General features: G+C 49.9%; 1 protein-coding gene across 1 annotated transcript in view; it reads right to left on the bottom strand.

Annotated features, from left to right (window-relative positions):
• tacc2 (transforming, acidic coiled-coil containing protein 2) overlaps nucleotides 1-20,951 on the bottom strand; it is a 75,996-nt gene that overhangs the window by 43,725 nt on the left and 11,320 nt on the right. Inside the window, 3 exon segments of the mRNA XM_048270365.1 lie at nucleotides 846-8,636; nucleotides 11,510-11,638; nucleotides 13,393-13,670. Coding sequence (XP_048126322.1) covers nucleotides 846-8,636; nucleotides 11,510-11,638; nucleotides 13,393-13,670 — 8,198 coding nt within the window.

Here is a 20,951-nt window from a genome sequence, read left to right as displayed (position 1 = left end):
CCGCTAAGCCTTAAATAGATGTGAGTAATCAAGAAATGTGTTTTCTATTTGGGTGCGGTGAACAAGCAATGGTCAAACCCAGTTAACACAACTAATGTTCCTAAAAATACTTAAACGTAGTCTGAGAGACACTTTCGTTTGTTAGGTCTGTAAAGACAACCTTTGATAGTCCTCCCACAGTCCTCTAAATACTTTTATTTTTCAGTCCTCTAAATCATTTATTTTGCAGTGCTAGATTTGAAGATGTAGGTTCAATTATCTGATTACAGATATTAAGAGAATATAGGTGAAGCATGGCATAGCATGTAGGAAAGTACAGTACATTACTCTGCGTTGCTTTTTTGACCACATAGCTATACCGCCTCTAAGAGGGTTGTCTCCTGTCCGCCCGGTGTTCACCAAGCACAGTGACTCATCCATGAGTAGGCAAAATGACCTTTTAATGCCATCGCTCTGTTGAGAGTACTGTAATTCAATAACACTGGTTATAAAGAGCGTTTCCTTGACATGTGGAACAGGATGGTAAAGCACGGGAAACATTTGGGTTTTTGAACTCTGGAGCTATTTTTTGCGAGTGTGTGGGAAAGTGTATCTGCTTGCTTCTTTTACACACAGCAGGCCTCAGCTCTATAAACAGCCTCGCGGATCAGATGCACCAAACGCATCTCTAAGCCTTGCCACTCTCAAACAAACACCCACTCACTCACTGACACACATATTCACACCAACACACACTCTCTCTCTCTCATGTACACACACAGTCAGACCCAGTCACACACACCCAGTCACTCACACACACACACATACATGTACTGTAAACACACACACACGGTGTGCGTAGGTACCTGCTTCCAGTGCTTTTCTCAGAGTAGCCTGCTGCTGTGTGGTGCTGGTCAGCGTGTGCCTGCTGTGCTGCGGCGTCTTTGAGCGCCCTCAGCCAGTCTGTGCCACTGCGCGTCTCCTCAGCCTGGCTCTCTGGCCCAGGGGCTGCTGACCCTGCTGACCCTGGCCTTGGCTCTGGACCTGAGACTGGGGCCGGAGCCGAGGCATCTTTGCTATCACTACCTCTGTTTACATTCACACCTCTGGTGATAGGGGCAGAGGTCAGATCGTCATTTGAGGTTTCGGATTTGTTATCAGTGGAGTTTGACCTCGGGTCTTGGGGCTCTGTGGCCAAAGCACCTTCACGTAGCATTTCAATAAAAGATTTTGAGGGTCTCAGATTCAGGTCAGACTTGGAGTCATAACCGACTGTAGTGGCAGAGCTGTCTGGGGTATCAGTTGCCAAGGAAACAGATTGACTCGTGACTGGAATGGTGTCTGGGAACTCTGGGACGGCTTTTGGAGCAGGAGAGGCGTCTGTGACCAGCCCCTTCTCCTCTTGACCATCACCTGTGACTGTTTGGCATGAGACAGTGTTCTCTGGTTTGGTAGACAGTACTGCGCTCTCCTCCACCTTCTGGACAACATGACACACAGAGGGCTCTCCCCCTCTGCCATCCTGTGGGAGATCGTCTTTCTCACTGGACAACACTGAGACGCCAGTGAAGGCATCCTCGGTTGATTTTACGAGCTTCCTGTTTTCGTCCGTCTTATCGCCTTCCTCCTCCTCCCTCTGCCCCATCTCTTCCTTCCTGCTCTCGCTATTCGGAGCCGCCTCGGCCTCACTGGCTCTGGCCTGCTGTTTGATGTCTGGGCTCGGCCTGTGGCTCTGTGCTTCGGGGAGCGTCTGTGTGGAGCCAGCAGCTATGTTTTGCACCAGCTCCCCCGCGTCTGCTTTCTCGGTCGGGGGTGGAGGGGTTGATGTGTCCTCCACCCCCCGCTGCTCCAGTTTTGCCGTAACACTTTGGTTCTGCTGCGTGGGAGCTGCAGATGCTACTGCAGGCTCAGTACGACAGGCCTGTGGCTCTGCAGCGGACTCCCCTTTAAAGGAGCTCTCTGCGTTTGTGTCAGTACCGCCAGGGAGAACACTCTCGCCTTTGCCGTCCAAGACTGGGTGCTGGGGAGCCTCACTGGGGGAAACAGAGGGAGGGTCAGTGGGAGGTCGAATGGGAGCCGTTTCCCGCTCCTCGGGTTCAAAGGTTATGGGAACAGAGGCCTCTTGTGTTGTGCCAGAAGCCTGACTGATGTGACTGTTGCTGTTGCTTTGGGTGACTTGAATGAATAGCTGTTGCTCGTCCGTTTGAAGCTGTGACTCTCTTTGAGAGGGGCTGCCTCTAACGGGAAGAGAGCTGGTGTCTGTCACAGGCTCCTCGGTGGCCTTATTCGGGTAAAGTATGTGTGTCTCCTCATGCTCTGTCTCGCCGGCCTGCGATGATGCAGCACACGCTGCCGGTTCACAGTCACCTCCTAGTGACACAGAGGCAGCAGTGTTCTCTTGCCTCTCCGGCTTGACCTCCTCACCCTCATTAACTGTTGTCGTGACCTTTGACTTCTGACCTTCCTCCCTCTCTTCCGCTGTGACGTCACTGGAGCCCTTCTCGTCCACGTGAGATGAGAGATCCCCACTAACTGTGGGTTCGGACACGGGGAGATCCAGAGTCGGGGGCATTCCTACTCCTCCACCAACTCCGCGCTCCTCTCTCTCTCCTCCTGGGCTGGGCTCAACCTGCTCCAGCTGTTCCTCCAAAGGTGTCTGGCTACCCCCGGTGCCCCCAGCCTCGGCTGGTTCTTCGGCCTGCTGCGGCGAGGCGCGATGGTCATCCAGCGCCGGACACACACTTCCACACTGCTCTGACACCCCCTCTGTGATGCTACTCTCAGGCTCTGGCTGCTTCTGTTGATCATGCTGCTGTTGCTGCTGCTTCTCCTCCTGTTGATCTTGGGGCTGAGCGTCGATCTGTGGGACACGTGCCGAGTCGGCCTCGCTCGGGGCTTTGTCCGAGCGAATCTCAGCGGGTGACTCTGAGGAGGAGAAGCTCTGATCTGAGGACGGATGAGTGGACTCTTTTAGGACCTCGCTTCGGCTGACCGCCCGTTTGGCCGAGCCCGAGTCTGCCTGCGCAGAGCCGGTGTCAGACGGTTGTTTGTTTTCCTCGCTTTTGTCAGGAGTCAGCAAGTCTCGCCGTTTCTCTTCTGTGTTTACTTTTCCGTCATTCTCAACGCTTTCGAGCATTCCCCCCCGTTTCTCTGTTTGTGTTTCGACTCTACCCTCTCCTTGCTTGGAATCAGTCTCTCGCTGCTTCTCCAACATGTTCGTTTTCTCCTGAGCGTCTCCCAGGTGCTCAGCTGAGTTGGTCTGTTTTCCCTCGGTTTCGTTCAACACGCTCCATGTTTGTTTATTCTCACCCTCCTCCTGCTTGTATTCAGACTGAACTCCCTGAACACTCTCTGCCTCAAGCCTGTTTGTGTTTGCTGCTCCTATACAGGTTTGCAGGTTTTCCTCCAGTTCCCCCCTCCCTTGCTGTATTATTTCTTTGTTTATGCTGGAGGGCATACTGGCTGGTTGCTCAGTGCTGATGCTATGACCACTACTGATGAGGTCACGCTTGAGGGACTGGTCAGCATGGTCCGGAACATTCACCATAACGGGCTCTTTTACGTGGCTCTTTGTGTCTGCGCTGTCTGTTGAAACAGATGAAGGGGTGTTAAATGCTTTGTCATCGCACAAGTTCTCAGAAATGCTTACTTTTGCTGCAGAGGCCTGCTCGTCTTCGAGTGGTTCCTCTGTCCTGTCAGGTTTTGCGTCTGGGCCACTGACCGGTGGTATGCTCCCAGTGGATGCAGTCATTGAGTCTTCAGCCTGACTGTTGCTAGGGAGTATAGGCAAAATGACTGCAGTGACTGAGTCTTCAGTTTGACTGTTATTAGGGAGTGACACACTCTCACTGGTGGCTTCTGACCGCGGACTTCCTGTATCACAGACGGACTTTGCACCACCGCCCCCTGACAAACTGTCACACGGTCTTATCTCCTCAGCGTTAGCGCTGCTGCTGGAGAAGACGTGCGCTCCAGAGCGAGAATTCCTATCCTCTGATACAGTATTCACAGGTGCAAAAGGAGCGTCAGCAGCGATTCTCTCCGTTTCCCCCTGTCCTTGTTCCGAGTCATAATCCCTGGCACTCCTGTTGGCTGCATCCTCACTTATAATGGCGTGCGTCATCGGAGCTACATCCTGCCTCTCCTCGGTACGTGATGGGCCATTAGATGCGCTGGTGGTGCTGGGAAGTTGTCCTCCACTCCCCTCCTCCTCCTTCTCCTCCCTGGCACTGGTGATATCGCACTCGTTTACAAGCTCCCAGTGACTCAGCATGGGGCCCAGAGGCTTCAGAACAATGGTTGGCACGGCAGCCTCCGGGCTCGGGCCAGTTGGGGGCAGAGGGTCCAATTTTTGCATAGGTAGGCTGACCGCGCTGTGCGGCTTTATTGAATCAGTCTCATCAGCGGTAATGACCGGCGTCTCTAATTTGCCTGAGGTCACAGGTGGTTTGTCAGGTGTCACCTCCACGGAGGGTCGCAGAACCAGGGGAGCGTCAGGTGGAACTCTGAGAGCATCATCTGTGGCAGCGCTGTCCGTGCTGGGATCAACAGCAGCGGAGACGACAGGCTGTAAATCACACTTAACAGACTCTGATTCAGCTGGGGCTGTTTCCGCTGGCGCCATTGTTGATGACTCTGAGGCCAAATTTCCAACTTCACTCTCATGTTTACTACTTTTCTTTTGAAGCTCCACCAGGCTTTCAGCATCAGCATATATAGATTCAACATCATTTTCTACCATTTCACCCTTAATCAAATTCTCATTATCCGCTTTTTGCCGGCTCTCTTCATTTTGCCCATTCATTCTTTCTGAGTCATCAGCATGCTTTCTTTCTTCAGGGATTTCTTTAATCACACCATCATTTACTAAGCAATCAGAGTTTTCTGCATTTTTGCTGAGTTCTCTTTCAACATGATTATTTATCAACCCAACGACATCAGCTGCTTTTTTACTTTCCTCTTTCTGCTCATTGCTAGTCTTCAGACATTCAGAATCACCTTCATGTTTGCGTTCTTCTCTTTCCTGGCATGTGATATCCCCTTGGCTCTTGCTGTATTCTGAACCAGCCATGCGGTTAGCTGCCATAACACCTGTGACCCCTATAGCCTCTGACCTTTGACCCCCATCAGCACCATCCTTGGAAGAGTCAGCACTTTGACTTTCAGCTTTGAGTGAAACATCGACGCACACTTCCTGACTTCCTTTCTCCCGAGAAGCAGGCAGAGCTGCGTCCGGTGCCTCTCCTGTCTTTTCAGCAGAGGAAGCTGACTCTGCTGCCCGCTTGTCTGGCCCCTGGCTGGGTTCCGCGAGACTAGCACTCGCTGTTTCACCTCCAGGCTGCTTCTCTTTCTCTGTTGCTCCAGGCTCTTTTTCTGCACTGCTCTCATGCTGGGGCTTCTTTAGCTCCGTGGGACTCTCGCTTGCAGTTTGCAGCCGTGTTTGAGGGGGCACCTCGGGCTTCGGCGCCCCCAAGTACTCCTGGAGGCCAAAGGTGGTCTCCGTCACCGGGTGGCGCAGGCTCTCGTGCACCATCAGCGGGGGCAAGGAGGCGCAGACCACCGGCGTGACGCTTGTAACGGTGGGCATGGCCGGCGAGCTTCTCCCGTCTTTCGCCTTCAAGATGCTCCCTGCGCTGCTGTAGCTGCCAATAGCCTCCCACATGCTGGCCTGAGGCTTGCCAGGCTGCCGCGCTATCGACGTCGTGCTCTCGGGGGGTTGCGGGCCCCCGGTGTCCAGTAGCTGCGGCGAGTCGCAAGGCTGATCTACCTGTTGCTGGCTGGCACCGACTGAAGAAGCCCTCTGTATTCCAGCCTCCTCTCTGGGTGGCAAAGAGGCACTGAATGGCCCCTCCTTTTCTGCTGTTGTGCTCAGCCACCGATTCAACTCAGCCTCTCTCTCCCCTTCTGCTTCTTTTTTCTGCAAATCGGCAGAGTTTGTTTGAGCTGGGGGAGGCGGAGAGTGATTGGACGAGTCCAAGCTGCCTGCGCCACCAGCCAGAGGAGGAGGGAGAGAGCCCCGTTCGGCAGAGATGAGAGCGATGAGCTCACCGCTGCTCTGGTGTTGGTGGTGCGGCGATTCCGCCTGTGGCTCTGTGGCAGCGTCGCGGAGCGGACACGTCTCTGTGTCTGCCGCTGTCGTCGTCAGTGACACCCCACTGGCCGGACTCACTGCTGGCTGTCTGAGTGAAGTCTGCGCTCCTCCTCCCTGCTCCCCCCTCTCCTTCTCCTCCTCCTCCTCCTGCTGCTTTTCTGTCAGTCTCTCTCTGTCCCTCTCTCCCACTCTCTCCAATCTTCCTGCGCTATCGTCCTGGCTGGTGAGTCCTCTCTGAAGCCCTGGAGGGTCAGTGCTGGTGCTGGTCAGTATCTGGTTTTCCGTCGGGAGTGATTTTGTCTCTCCTTCCTCAGCTGGTGAGAGCGCGTCGGTCCCTAGGGAGCTGTTTGTTGGCTGTCCCCCTCCCTTTCCCTCACTCTCCACTGAGTTGTCTGGCAGTTGACTGCCTCTATTGCTACTGCTATTACTGCTGCTGCTGCTGCTGCAGACACTGTTAAGTGCAGTTTCCTTCTCTTCCGCTTTCAATGCAGGTGAGCAATTAATCTGAGTGTAGATTAACGAGGGCTCGGGCTCCTTGAGAGGGAGGCTTTCACTCTCATCCTGCTCGCCTGTCAGGATCAGAGGCTCGCGCGACTCACTACGACACAACGCTCCGACCGCTGTCTCCGTATCCGACACTGTTTTTAGTGTTGCGTCCGCCTCGCTCGCTTTCTCTCGCCCTCCCTCGCTTTCTATCATTTCTGGCATCGTGGGTGTTGTCAGTGGCAACGCGGTGGAATCAGCAGCAGCCTGCACAGAAGCCTCTTCAAGGGCGCTCTCCTCCTCCTCCTCCTCATTTCCCACAGCGGACTGGACCGGGAGGAAGGTTTGCTGGTCCAGAGAGGGCATTTGCTCTTTATTCAGAGTTTCTTTCTCCTCCTGCTCTATTTTCAGCTGGGCAGGTGGGCTAATAGAACTGCTGTCCGCCTGGTTATCACTGAGTGCTTCCTGTGGGTGAGTTAAATGTGTGTCATCCTTTGTGAGTGTTTTCTCTTGGTTGTGGGGTGCTGCTCTCTCCTGGTTAACCGCAAATGCTTTACTTTGGTCTTGTTGCTGTGTTTCAACCTGACACTGACTGTCTAATCTTTCTTTGTTTGACTCATCTTCCGACTTTCCAGGAAGTGTGCTGCTGCTCTGATGTGTCGTACATGTCAATGGCTGTGATCCCTCAAGAGCCCTATGTTCATCGGCAGCTCCGGGGCAGCTTGAATCAATCGGCACGGTCTCGGAGGCAGATGTCCTCGCCGCGTTATGGTCACTACCCACCCCAGCTATTGACTGGTCGCAGCAGGGTGGGGTTTCCGGCTCTGATGTGTCTGTGTGAGACCCATCTGTCTGGCTGTGGTCAGCTGGTCGGCTCAGTGCAGGAGCGGAGGCCAATGAGAGGGCAGGTGAACTCTCAGGGAGGGTAATATGAGCTTGGGTGGACGTGGAGGTTGGGGATGGGGGGCAGATGTCTCCCTCCTCCCTCTGGGGCCTCAGCTGTTCTTGTAAATCTGACCCCAACTCCCCAGGGGACTGCGCGATGGCCCCGGGCAATTTGTTGTCTTTTGTCTCGGTGTTGTGTGTCTGTGCCAGAGCATGCTGTGTCTGCGTCTCGGCCTGTGAGTGTGTCTGCTCATCGACACGCGTGTCCGAACGCGGGACTGGGGCTGTGAAGGAGGCTGTCTCTGGGAAGAGGGCTGCTTCCGAGAGCTGCTTTGACTCAACCTGTGACAGCTCACCCACAGCTGCCGTGTTGTCTGTCTCCGAGCCCTTAACTGAATCTGCTTCTCTCTTAGGCTCTGTGTTGCATGGAACGCTGTCTTCTACTGGAGCAAAGTCTGGGGGAAAGCTTGTACTGGCTTCACTGCCTACACTTCTCTGCACAGGCTCATCTTTTTCCTTTACTATTGCCAGAGGGCCATCTGTTTTTGCAGGTAGTTTTGAATGGTGAGTTTGCATTCCCTCAGATGTGTTGCTACAGGCCTTTTCTTCAGTCTCTGGCTGTAAACAAATATCGGTTTGTTCCTGTTTCAATACTGTGTTTGTTTCAGCCTCTGATCCTATCTCAGTCCTGGTCAGACAGGCTGCCCCTTGTTTTAGTGTGGCTCCACTCACCTTTGAATCTTTAGGCTCTTTGTCCTGTCCACTGCTATTATCGTAGCCCAAAATGTAGCTTTTGAAACTGAAATTGACCGGCTCCTCCTGCCCAGTAGCCTCGCTGCTTGACTGAGTTCCACTGTTGCCTTGGAGATCTGTCTCACGCCCCGGCTGGGCTGCTGCCACCCTCTGACTCACACCTTTCTTCTTCCTTCTCTTTCTTTTCCCTTCCTTTTTAATCGCGGCCTCGGGCGGCGGATACCTGCCAGCGGCTAGGCCGGGCCCTGCTGTGTCTGTTGCTTGGCAGGACATTCCGAGCGCGGCCATTTGCTGCTCGCATTCCTGGAAGGCGGCTTGGAGCTCCAAGTTAATTTGCTCGGATGAGGACAGGGGCGGGGTGGGCTGCTGTTCCTCCGCAAGCCGAGAGGGAGAGCCAGTCGGGGACGAGGGGCTGCCGCTGAGAACTGGGTCACTCCGTGGGCTGCTGATCCAGGACAGAGGAGAACCGAGAAAGGTCATTGGGGACAAAGTTAGCATCAGGCCGAACTGATGGTCAGTCAAGGCAATGGTTGCGGTTGCCAGAACCCACACACTGCAATCCAAACTTGCCCTCCCTCCCACACTGTGAGGATGGGGCAACAGAGCCTCATGCAGAGTCACTCCACGTCAACACTCAACTGCACCCCCCCATACTATGAAGATGGGGCAAAAGCTTCATGCCAAAACACTTCATTGCAATCCACTGCAAATTCTTCCCCCAGAACTCAGAAAAAGGGGCAAGAGCATCATGCAGACACACTCCACTGCAGTCCACACATGTTGCATCATAATCATAGCACCACAGCAAACTCACACTGATCAGAGGCAAAGGCCAGGCCACAGCACACACACACACACCATGTACACTCAAGCAGCCACAAGAGATTTCATTGCACAGCCTCTGTAATTTTCTTCATTTCCATGTCTTTCTACTCTATTTTTCAGTTTACAAACCCTAATCACACGCATACACACACATACTCTCTCTCTCTCTCTCTCTCTCTCACACTCTCATACACACACACACACACACACAGACACACACACACACAGATGTTACTAAGATCAGGGTCAATGCTTCCCCCATCCATCACTAACCCTAATGGGAATCTGGACACACAGATTGGCAATTTAGTTCTCTCTCTCAGACAGAGCTTGCTCTCTCTCTCTCTCTCTCACACACACACACACACACACACACACACACACACACACACACACACACACACACACACACACACACACACACACACACACACACACATACACACACACTAAAGCTCAGTTAATTGGAGAATCAGCCTCTCAAAGGCAGGTGCAGAATCATGACTGCTGAGTCACAATGTAAGTCTAACGACAAGCAGGGCCGCCATGTTGCTTTATTGGCTTTCCAGTCAAGTAAATATGACGCACAACAGGCCTCCATCTTGTGACAACACAGATTTACCTAGAGCATATTTGTCTGTCATTACAAAGCCAGAGGTATAGTTCATTCCAAACCGCAAATGGAAAAACACTTTAAAAAAAATCATTACCCAAGCAAGTCTCTAATTGGATGATATGCCATCCATGTGACCGGTCTCAGAGAGCTCTCTCACAACGCAACCTCTACCCTGACAACAAGCCACACCACACCACACCACACCCCTACCCGCCTGCCTAAATCCTTAACCGATCCCTGCACAGATGAAAGACTGGCACTCCCTCAGTGTTTTTCTTTCTGTCTTTCACTCTCTTTCTCAAAGAGGAACAGTTTAAATGGCTTTAATGACACACTACGACAGATGCTGGGAAGGAGAGAGAGAGAGAAAAACAGAGAGATGGAGGTAAGAGAGAGAGAAGGGGAAAAGAGAGAGAGAGAAACATAGAGAAGGGGGAGATAGGGTCAAAGAGAGAGAAGGGAGAAAGAGAGAGAGACAGGAAGCGAGGGATAAAAGAGAAAGAGAGAGAAAGGGGGAAAGAGAGAGAGACAGAGAGGGGAGGAAGAGGGTTCAGCTCATACTAGGGCCTGTTTGCCAGGCTCGGGGCAGACCGGGGCCTCTTGGCACACAGACGCCACTCTGTCCGCACTGCACAGACTCAGCAGGTCCCCACTGCACCGCAGGGCTCTGGCAGAGGCAGGGATTAACCAAACCTCTCTTTCTTCACTTTGCTACTCTTTTAGTTTCTCAATCGCTCACTTTCCACATGTCTCATTCTAAATCTGTTGCTAAATTGATCTTTCTCTCTCTCTCTTTCTCTCTCTCTCTCTCTCTCTATCTATCTCTCCAACTTGCAGGCTATTTTCTCTAACTTCTCTAAGAATCCCACAGGCGTGTGCGGTGGCTATGTACATTTACCGACAGAATAAACACACACAGCAAAAACATACAAGGCATACACAAACATACAGCGGCTGCATTCCACATGGGAAGTCCCCCGGTTAAAGCAGCTGGGCCATAAAGCCCTTTTTCTGTTTGCACTGTTGTCATGTATACGGGTTTAAAACTTCCTTACCTTGCTCATCTGAACTCTAACTTTGTGGGCACTATCCCATGTACCAAAACAGCAGTTAAATGCATTGGGCTGAGGTGGCCATAAGTCTGCTTTCCAAGGCTGAGGAGAGTTATAGCATTTCAAGTCAAAACACTGAGCAGGCAGTCAGGCGGGTGGACAGGCGGCCACTTTCTCTGAAGCTGTTTCCAAAGCCGTTCGTTTACGCTGGCTGTCATGGTGATCAACAACGTTTTCCTGCAGCTCACCAGCCTCTGACAGAAACCCGCTCGACTGCGGTGTGCAGACTGATGCCAGGCCCACCACACCACAAAGCCACACAGCAAATAAAGTGCATGGATGTTAGAGACGGCAGCCAGGTCAGGTAAAAAGGAAGCCAACAGACATCAGCAAAATCACCAACACAGGCCGGGAGAAAACTCATCACCCCACAGAACGACAGAAGGCAGTCAAACCCTCACTCAAGACAACACATTTAGGCACACATCAGGGTGTCCTTACGCACAAACCACTGCAAATCAATGCACTCACCCTGAACACAAAGAAAGAGAGAGAAAGAGAGAGATGTATGGCCAGATCGATCACAATGTATGCAATATTCATCCCTGAACAGCCTGCCATTTTCCATCAGGACATTGTCAACATCAAATTGACTATAAGAGCTATTAAAGAGTGGAATAGCTTCACTGCATGGCAGGTGTTTCAGGTGTGCCTAGGTGCAGACGGAGGCACCTGATGATTGCTCAGGCCATACATCTGTCTCTACATACATTCTCAGGCCATACGTCTGTCTCTGTCTCTCTGGTGGGCTGTGTTCTCTGATACCTCTTCACAATGCCCAGGACCGGTGGGCTCACATCCACGTAGTGCTTCAGCCCAGCCAAGAGAGGGTTTGCTGGGCCAGACAGTGTCACTGTCTCACTCTTCATTCCACCTGAGCTTGCCTGTTCATTCCTGACACACAGGTGTTTACAATGCACCGCAAGACACAAGTACACACACACACACACATACACAAGGAGAGAAATAATTATAGAGGAATAACATCAAACAGTATCCTCCATTCATAGTAAGCACTGGCTCAAGTACTTCCAGGTGACTCAATAGTGCAGTCCTGAAAACCACCTATTTTACTACTGCTGTATAATCCTACTACTATGCAACCCATGAGCCACCATGTTTAGTCAAGATCTGCGCCCTACAACAAGCCTGTCAAACACATTAAATATTATTTCACTTCACACATCATAGACTGGCTAGGCTAAGCTTAGCACAGCTGTAGTGATCTTGTATGACGAGGCTCAAAGTAGACTGATTATCTGCACATATTGGAGGAAAGGAAAACATCTCTTCTTATTCCCATCATGGCTTAGTGATTAATCTCTCATGACTATTACAAACAATGAAGATCCACAGAGCTCTGTTTAAGCTATCAGTCTAGTCTCCTGTTACAGATAAGTCAGTTCTCTTTTTCAACATCAAAGCCTGTCCTGCCAGCGACCTCCTCTCTGTGGTCCGCATCATAATGAATTGATATGAATACGGAGCTGCCGTTGGACAGTGACAAATGACTGTGACATTGAGGAGAGGTGAGGTCACCGTGGGAACGGCGCCGTGCTGCCTCATCATAAATTCTCATGCCGGTGATGCAGCCTGGACAGACAGACAGACTGAACGAGAGCACTTTTGGGGCTCTGACGTTCTGAGCAGGGAAACTGTGATTGTTTTTATTGTTTTCTCCATGATCACAAGTCATGTGGTCTTTTTTGAGTCTCTCAGCCTAACGTCTGACGCTGGTATCTCAGTCATCTGGGCTAGTCAAAATTTCCATGGAATGGAGCGGGTGCCTCTGAAGGAAAACAAAAAGCACACGCCCCTGACAGATAAACTGACTAGCCCCAAATGCCACGGCAGGGATTTCGCCACTCGGGCATGTTGGGTCAGGTAGGCATAGCTCATCTCCTGCAAACTGATTTTCTACAGCTAGCCTGCTCTGATAGAGATCTATGACAAACCCTCAGATTAAACACTGCACTGTGAAAAAGCGGAGATGAATGTATAATATCTGAAGCTATGATGTGCTCTACATGTAATTAAGATAAGATACCCTGAGGAGATGCTTTCAGTCAACTGTCTGACAGAGGTCAGAGTACAAGGAAGCAACAGGGTTCAACACATAAACTCCTAACACTCCTCTGCATGCCTATTTTTGTCACTCTTTCTCTGAAATCTGTCTACCATGAATCTAGAGGTGTTAAACTATCACCAAACCGAGCAAGCAAATACCATCGTGTTTGACTGTTTTATTAGTTCATATGCACAAGCGGAAAACTTTGGGTTTCAGTTTCAAAGCTGACACACGCGAATGAGTTTGGGGAAGGAAAAAGAGGCATGTAAGTACTTGTCCCTGCCAGCAAATTTGTTTGTGTGTGTTTCTGTGCGTGTGCAGATGTGTGTGTGTGTGTGTGTGTGTGTGTATGTACGCGCGTGTGTGTGTGTGTGTGTGTGTGTGTGTGCACGTGTGTGTGTGTGTGTGTGTGCGTGTGTGTGTGTCGCCGTGTGTGTGTGTGTGTGTGTGTGTGTGTGTGTGTGTGTGTGTGTGTGTGTGTGTGTGTGTGTGTGTGTGTGTGTGTGTGTGTGTGTGTGTGTGTACGCGTGTGTGTGTGTATGATGCATGTCTATGTGTGTGTACTCTTCTTTCCTCCTACCCCAGAGATGTGCCCCAGAGGTCGAGCTCGGTGCTGAGGTCGGTGCTGGGGAGCAGGTCATGCGGAAACTCAAACTCCTCCCTCTCCTCCGCCCGCTGGCCCCAGCGGTCCTCGTCCTCGGCAGGGCGTGTTGGCCGTGGCGACGGGCTGCCCCGTGGTGGCAGCGGCGGTGCGTCCTCTCCTTGGGCGGCAGTGGGCAGCGAGGTGTGGACGGCTCCGTTTTCAGCCCTGCTGCTGTCCCTCGTCTCCGCTGCAGGTCCTTCTGTGTGAACTTCAGCCTGGGAGACACACAGACGGAGAGGCACATTCAGAGAGCGGACATCTTTGATTATGGATTTGCGATCGTGTAGCAATGCTGGTTAGTGACAACTCGCATAAGGAGCACAGATCAAACAAACAGCTCAAATGCAGACACAAGTACACACATACACACACTTAAGCAAATATCCCGATCGGTAAACAAACACACCCTCTTTAACACAGTGCCGTGGTAAGCCATTCCATACAACACACCCTGACCTTTTGTCTGAGACAAAAGATCAAATTACCCTACACAGCCACAGGCTTCCATCATGCCATGCTAGAGTCCAACATTCATGAAACCGAAACTGGACTCACAGGCACACCTCAGGGATCCTCACGTGAATAGCACTGTTTCCCCAACAAAGCAGAGATCTGATTATTCTGACATCTACAAGACTGCCTCTTCTTTTATCTGACAACCATTTCTGCTCATCATACAAATCAGTAGGTGTGCAAATCACAGCAGATTGGATCTTGGAAGTGATCCAACACACCCTGTTACAAATGATTTTCCCTTCGATGTGACCAGTCCTGTCTGGCTTGTTTATAATCCCAGTAACTGTCCAACCCTTGCACAACACTTCATCACCAAACCAAAGCAGAGCAATAGGGTGTCATAAGATGTGTTGTAACACAACAGTGTTAAAACATGTTTTTATGACCCTGCACAATCAACAACTGTACACATATTTAGTTCAGAGAACATGCATACGTGTGCCTTACGTCAGATAGTCTGTCTGTCATTTTTATTCTACTCAATTTGCAGTTTTTAATTGATGGTAAATCAATGTGGAATCAAATGTGACATTGCAAAACCACTGAGATGGGGAAATGTATTGTTTAATATCAGGCCAAGCAGGTGGAAAATAAATCACTACGTATTACAGTGAAAGACTTCCCCTTCTGCCGAGGCCCCATCATCGATTCACAGATGGGGGGTATATGATTACAAACACAGCCCTGCACATAACTGGATCATGTATCAAGGCCATTACGTTAGAGACATACCACCCAGCACACTCAGAAGCCATTATGACTTCCCATAAAGGGAATCCCCCCGACATCTTACACACACACACTATCTGTTTAATACATGCTTGTCGCACACATGCATACACTTTTTCAAAAGAGGAGAAGTGTGTTCACTCATGCAGAAACTAAGTCGCACAAATACGCAAGCGGGCGCACACACATGCACACACACACACACACAAATGTTATCAACAACTGACTGCCTCAGAAATTGAGGTCACAACGAATCTAAAAGTAGCACTCTTCCTTAGTAGAGCATGCACAGACACTAAAACCACTGATGGTACGGTCTGCATTGTGACTGAAACAGGGCACTGAAAACCTTACGTCTGTATTCCAACGGTGCACGTATGGGGGACAAATCAAGAGAAGTGTGCACGTGTGGACGCTGAATAGAAATGTGGATTGCTCACCAAGTCAGAACTTGTGGACCTGAATATTTAATACTTAACAACAAGAATCTGCCAAGTCTCACTGATCAGATCAGAAACCGGTTCAGGTAAGGTGAGGATATCAGTGTATAAATATAAATCAGTTGCTGCAACAAATTGCTCCACAGCTCTCTCTGTCTCTGACAAGATCTAAAAATCTACACTAAAATGTGGAGAGAGCTAACCATTATCATTTGAAAATGTTTAAACAAGCTTAGTCCCAGGAATCCAATCTCCAATCCAATCCCATGACAAACCCATTCTGCTGCATCAACTTTTATTAGGGGCCCCTGGACATGAAAAGGTGCCTGAACTTAAGTGAATCCCTTGTTAAGAGCACTCAGTGTGGTTCCCTCTCTCTTTCTCCCTCCCTCCCTCCTTCCCTCTTTATATCTCTCTCTCCCTCCCTCTCTCTCTGCACCTGTTTTCCTGCATCACAATGTGGAGCCCTGGTGAGCTCCCTGCCTGGCCTCTTCTTTTCTCTCTCTCTGGGCCTTCCTGCACAAAGATCACCTTACACTCACGTGTAAAGGACCGGGGCAGAACCGAGGAACCGCGCAGCACTTTGTTTTTCTTGGTTCCGCTGTAAGGAGAGTTCGTCTTGCTGTGCCACTGTGCCTGTGTCATCACATGCACAGGGCAGGCACAGAACTGAGGTACTTACACCATAAAGATAAGCACATCCTAGTCTAGAGTCAATGCAGTGCCTTACAGCAACAGGAAGCCTGACCCAGAACCTCTCATCTGAGTGTAAACCTCTCTCTTGTTTCTATTCATATTAATGAGCTCCCTGCTTTGTTCAACCCTCTGTGCCAAGTAGCTTTACTCCCTTTACTCTAGCTACTCGTCCACACTAATTGGGGTAAAATCCTTAAGAGGCAACCACAGACACAAGCATTAGGCATTAAGTCACTGCTCATCGCATAAAAAACTGAGCCTGAAAAAGCACAGTCCTACAGTAGGTAAGGGTCTCACATCAAGGCACTGTCTGGGAGTTAAACAAACTCTGCCATGTTTGCTCTTTAACACACAGGCACCCTTTTCAAAGCATCTCAGAACAGATGCTCACTAGCGACCTGAGTTCTCAGGCACTGTATCTGTTCTGTGAGTCAACTTCCTGTTTCCTCTCGGTGACTACACCTACACCAAAATACCCCTGCTGATGTCTATCAACACACCACGACGCCAGTATATTCAGGCAATTACTGGAGAGATTGGTCTTGTCTCTTATTCTTTATATAGAATGTTAGCTTTGAGGCATATGCTTTTATAAAAAGCACAATACATAGCACTGATGTGACCCCTCAGCTGGACATGGTGAAGACAAAACTCCAAAGAGAGGCGATGAGGCATGCAGTGGTTAATGGTGAACCAGTGTTTTCTCTCTTAACGGGGTGAATGATAGGCTGGCTCTTTGACCCCGAGGCTCAGGCAAGTTGAATGGCAGACCCCCTGAGTGTCCTTCAGCCCCTTACTGAGTGCTAACAGCATGGGAGGCTAGCCTGGGATTCCTCCATTCAGAGATGCTGAGAGGAGGACAGGGACCTATGGCAGGCAACGTCACTGTGCACATGGGGGAAAACACATGCATGCAGATATATACACAGACAAACAAGCACACACAAATAAAACACACTGAACTGTGCATGCCCCAAATCAGTGTATCTTAAAATGGCACGTCAGCAGACAGTAAGCTGGCGATATACACACATGGTAACTGCTAAAGCATGCTGTTACACAGTCTTAAAATGTAGCAAGCACTATAAAGGCAGCACATTCATTTCAAGTTTCCAAAGTCTACGTATAGGCAAACGTCAGTGATATGTACACCCTGAACACCAATACACCTCACATATACGCATGTCTAAGACACCTCTTGATGACGATGAGAGTCACGCACACTCACCTTGGCAAGCAACACACACTCAGACAAACACACACGCACGAGCAGGGGCTGTAGTCCTGGCAACAGAGCTCTATTCCTGCTCCTTCAGATCCTCCTGTCCCTTGCTCTCGCTCTTGCTCACGCGGAGTCATCCAGCGCAAAGCTCAGTGTTGTGGTCCTCTCTGACGGCACAAACGTGCTGCAACACATGCTGCTGCTGCTGCTGCTGCTGGTGTTGGAGCTGGTACTCCTCCCCAAACTCCTGAGTCAGCTTGCCTCCCCCTCCTCCTCCTCTCTCTCTCTCTTTCTCTCTCTCTCTCTTCCTCTCTCTCTGTATCTCGCTATCCCTCTCGTCCTGCACCCTCCCTCTTCCAGGTTTCTGTCGCTCTCCTGCTAATTTTCCATTGCCCTTGCGAGGGCAGCTGTGGCGTCCGACAGGCTGCAGGATCAGAGAGCGAGCGGGGGAGAGGGACTGACGCGGAGAAGGCTGGCTGACGGGTCAGTGGTGGCTGGACATCACTGAATCTGACTGTGTGTCTGTATGTCTGTGTGTCTGACTGACTGACTGACTGACTGAATGAATGACACCGGGGCAGCCACAGGAAACTTGAGTGGATTTCCCCTCCCCTCCTCTTTCTCACCCCTCCTCTCTCTCTCTCGCTCTCTCACTCCCTCCTCCGCCTCCTTCTTGCAAACTCTTTCCAAACAACTGCAGACGTTGGCCCCTCCTACTTTTCTCTCTCCCTGACGATTCCCCCTCCCCTTTCCTCCTCCTCTCTCTCTCTCTCTCTCTCTCTCTCTCTCTCTCTCTCTCTCTCTCTCTCTCTCTCTCTCTCTATTTCTCTACTGTATTCCTGCTGAGGGACTGAGGGCTGCACTTTATCAGTCCCACTGCAGGTGAATGTTGGGAGGCTGGGGAAATGGACCAAAGGTTAGGATCTGAGTGCCCCCACCCCCTGGAGGGATCACATTTCAGTCAATCTGTGGTTACTGTCGTGACCTACACACACACACACACACCAGAGCAAGCAGATATGCATGCATGCAGTAGCCACACACACGTACAAAGCTTTTAGGAACACACACACACACACACAGAGACTTGTCTGTACACCTCCCCCACTCAGACCTCTTTTCAAATTGCTCCCCTGGCCCGTAATTAGAGGGGGCCCTAATAACTGTCTGCACCCACCCCTTTAAGACCAACACACACACACACACACACACACACACACACACACACACACACACACACACACACACACACACACACACACACACACACACACCTCTCCTCCGTCCAACCCCCACAGTCTGGGTGATTTTAAGCCTTGGGGACAATAACATACATCTGTCTCTGTGTTCGCACTTGCTTACAAATGAGCTCAGAGTTCTGGCAGTGTTGTGACAATTGTTGCTATTTGTAATTTTTCCGCTCACTGTTCTTCAGTGACTTGCATATCGTGTGTGCATTTTTGGCCCATGACAGTTATAGAAACTCAAAAAGTTCAAAAAGCATGTCATTACACACATGCAGTCACACACACACACACACACACACACACACGCAGAGCACCACACAGTGCACAACCAAGCGTGGCCAATCACTACCTGATGTGGAGGCTCAGAATGGTCAGTGTGAGGAGGGAAGAGCACCACGTTGTCAGAAGCGCCCTCTTGTGGCTGAGAGAGGGAGGTGCACAGAGAGAGAAACACACATCGCCCATCATCATATGCTGTGGATAAGCTCCGCGGAGAGAGACATGAGACATCATGACCGTACGGCACCGGAGCTTTGAGTCATGCCATGCCACAAATGGTCAATGATGTGTTGGGCTTGGAGCAAGACCAAGTGCACTCAAATTCACAATCAGAGTTAGAGTGAGAGAGAGAAAAAAAGAGAAAGAGAGAGGCAGCGGAACGCACCACAAGCTCAGCTAGAGAAAAAAATAAGGAATGTTTACATTGATCCTATTAAGATAATCCCTGAATTCCAGTCTTTCTGGGCGGCCAAGCCTCATTAGAGGGATATACTGTGCAGCAAAACTAAGCACAGTTAATTATCTAGAAGCTTGGGTTAAGAGTAGTGGCATGGCTGTGATTACAGGTACTAGTGTAAAAATGGCATGTGACACATCAACAAAAGGGCAGAGGGGCCTGGACACATTCCCCTTGATATTGGGCATTATTATGACCGCCCGGCGCGTAGCATATAGGTTTAGTCATATTTTTTTTTCTTTTTTTCTTTGCCCAAATTTTCCGTCAATGATTCCCCGACACTGAAAGACCGGGTACACTTAAACTTGTGGGCATGTAACCCCACATGGATAGCATGGAACCATCGTTTTTCGTTTTGATCTGTAGCCCCCACTGGACTGGACCCCGAAAGGAGGGTAGGGCAGACACAGTTTTCTGTGAATATCTCGAAAACCGTAGGGTTTAGGGGGCCATTTTTTTTGTATGTTGATCTCAAGGGGCCATGTCAACCCATTCCATAACCACTCATTTCATGTATAAGCCCACCTAGTTAAACACAAAAAAAGTAAAAATGAGGTGTTGTAATTGAAGGTATCTGTGACCTAACATAGTCAAAACTGCACGAAATTGGAAGTGTAGGATCATTATGACACCCTCTGTATGCACGCCAAGTTTTGTGGAATTCCGTTCATGGGGGCCACACAATAAATTAATTTATGTTTCTATACACCAACTGGCCTGTAGGTGGCCGGAGACAGTTTTCTGTGAATATCTCGAGAACCGTAGGGGCCTAGGAGGTCCACCTTTTTTATGTATGTTGTTCTTAAGGGGCATGTCAACCCATCCCATTACCACTTATTTCATGTATAGCGCCACCTAGTTAAAAATTAAAAGCAAAAATTAGGTGTTTTCATCACAATATCTCTGGCTGACAAGGTCAAAACTGCACGAAATTAAAAGTGTAGGATCATTATGACACCCTCCGAATGCATGCCAAGTTTTGTGTACTTTCGTTCATGGGGGGCCTTACAATAAAATAATTTATGTGTACATTTAGTGGCGTTATTCACCAACAAAAGGATTCCCGGACACTGAAAGACCGGGGTACACAAAACTTGGTGGGCATGTACCCCCACATGGATAGCATGGAACCGTCATTCTTCGTTTTGATCTGTAGCCCCCCCGCTGGACTGGACCCCCCGAAAGGAGGGTAGGGCAGACACAGTTCTCTGTGAATATCTTGAGAACTGTAGGGCCTAGGATGACCAATTTTTCCGGTATGTTTGCCTCAGGGGTCATGTTAACCCATTCCATGTGCACACATGTGCATAAACAGATACACACGCACACACATTCATTTACAGTAATCATCATTATGACACATACTCACACAGTAGACATATGCGCGATGCATGCACATGCACAAACACACATACGCAGGCAAACACACAAGCAAGCACATACACACACACACACACACACCCACACACATAAACATAAATTTGTACACCTACACATGCACACAATTGAAGAATTTTTCCGTCATCTACTCCCTGAATTTTTGGTCATTGATACCGGGACACGAACCACCGGGGTACATGAAATTTGGTGGGTATGTAGTCCCACTAGACTTTTCTGGAAAAATTTCATTTCGACCACCACACACATATATACACATGCACACACACAGGCACCCACATACTATCGGTATTAGAACGGCCGATACATAATTACAAATTCAGTAGGATTAAAAGAAAGCCAAAATAAATATTCATCATCATCATCATCATCATCATCATGGCTGCATTTTCAGTATTGGCGATAAGTAGTCGTTTGTCCACTAGATGGCGACGTTGCAGTGAGGCGTAATTTTGTTGGAAGTTAAAGGTGGGTTGGAAAAACAATGGGCGCTTCCTACAAGGACTGTAATT

The sequence above is a fragment of the Alosa alosa genome, chromosome 18, assembly GCF_017589495.1.
Source record: "Alosa alosa isolate M-15738 ecotype Scorff River chromosome 18, AALO_Geno_1.1, whole genome shotgun sequence".
NCBI lineage: Eukaryota > Metazoa > Chordata > Actinopteri > Clupeiformes > Clupeidae > Alosa > Alosa alosa.
This window is presented reverse-complemented; position numbering and strand designations above follow the sequence as displayed.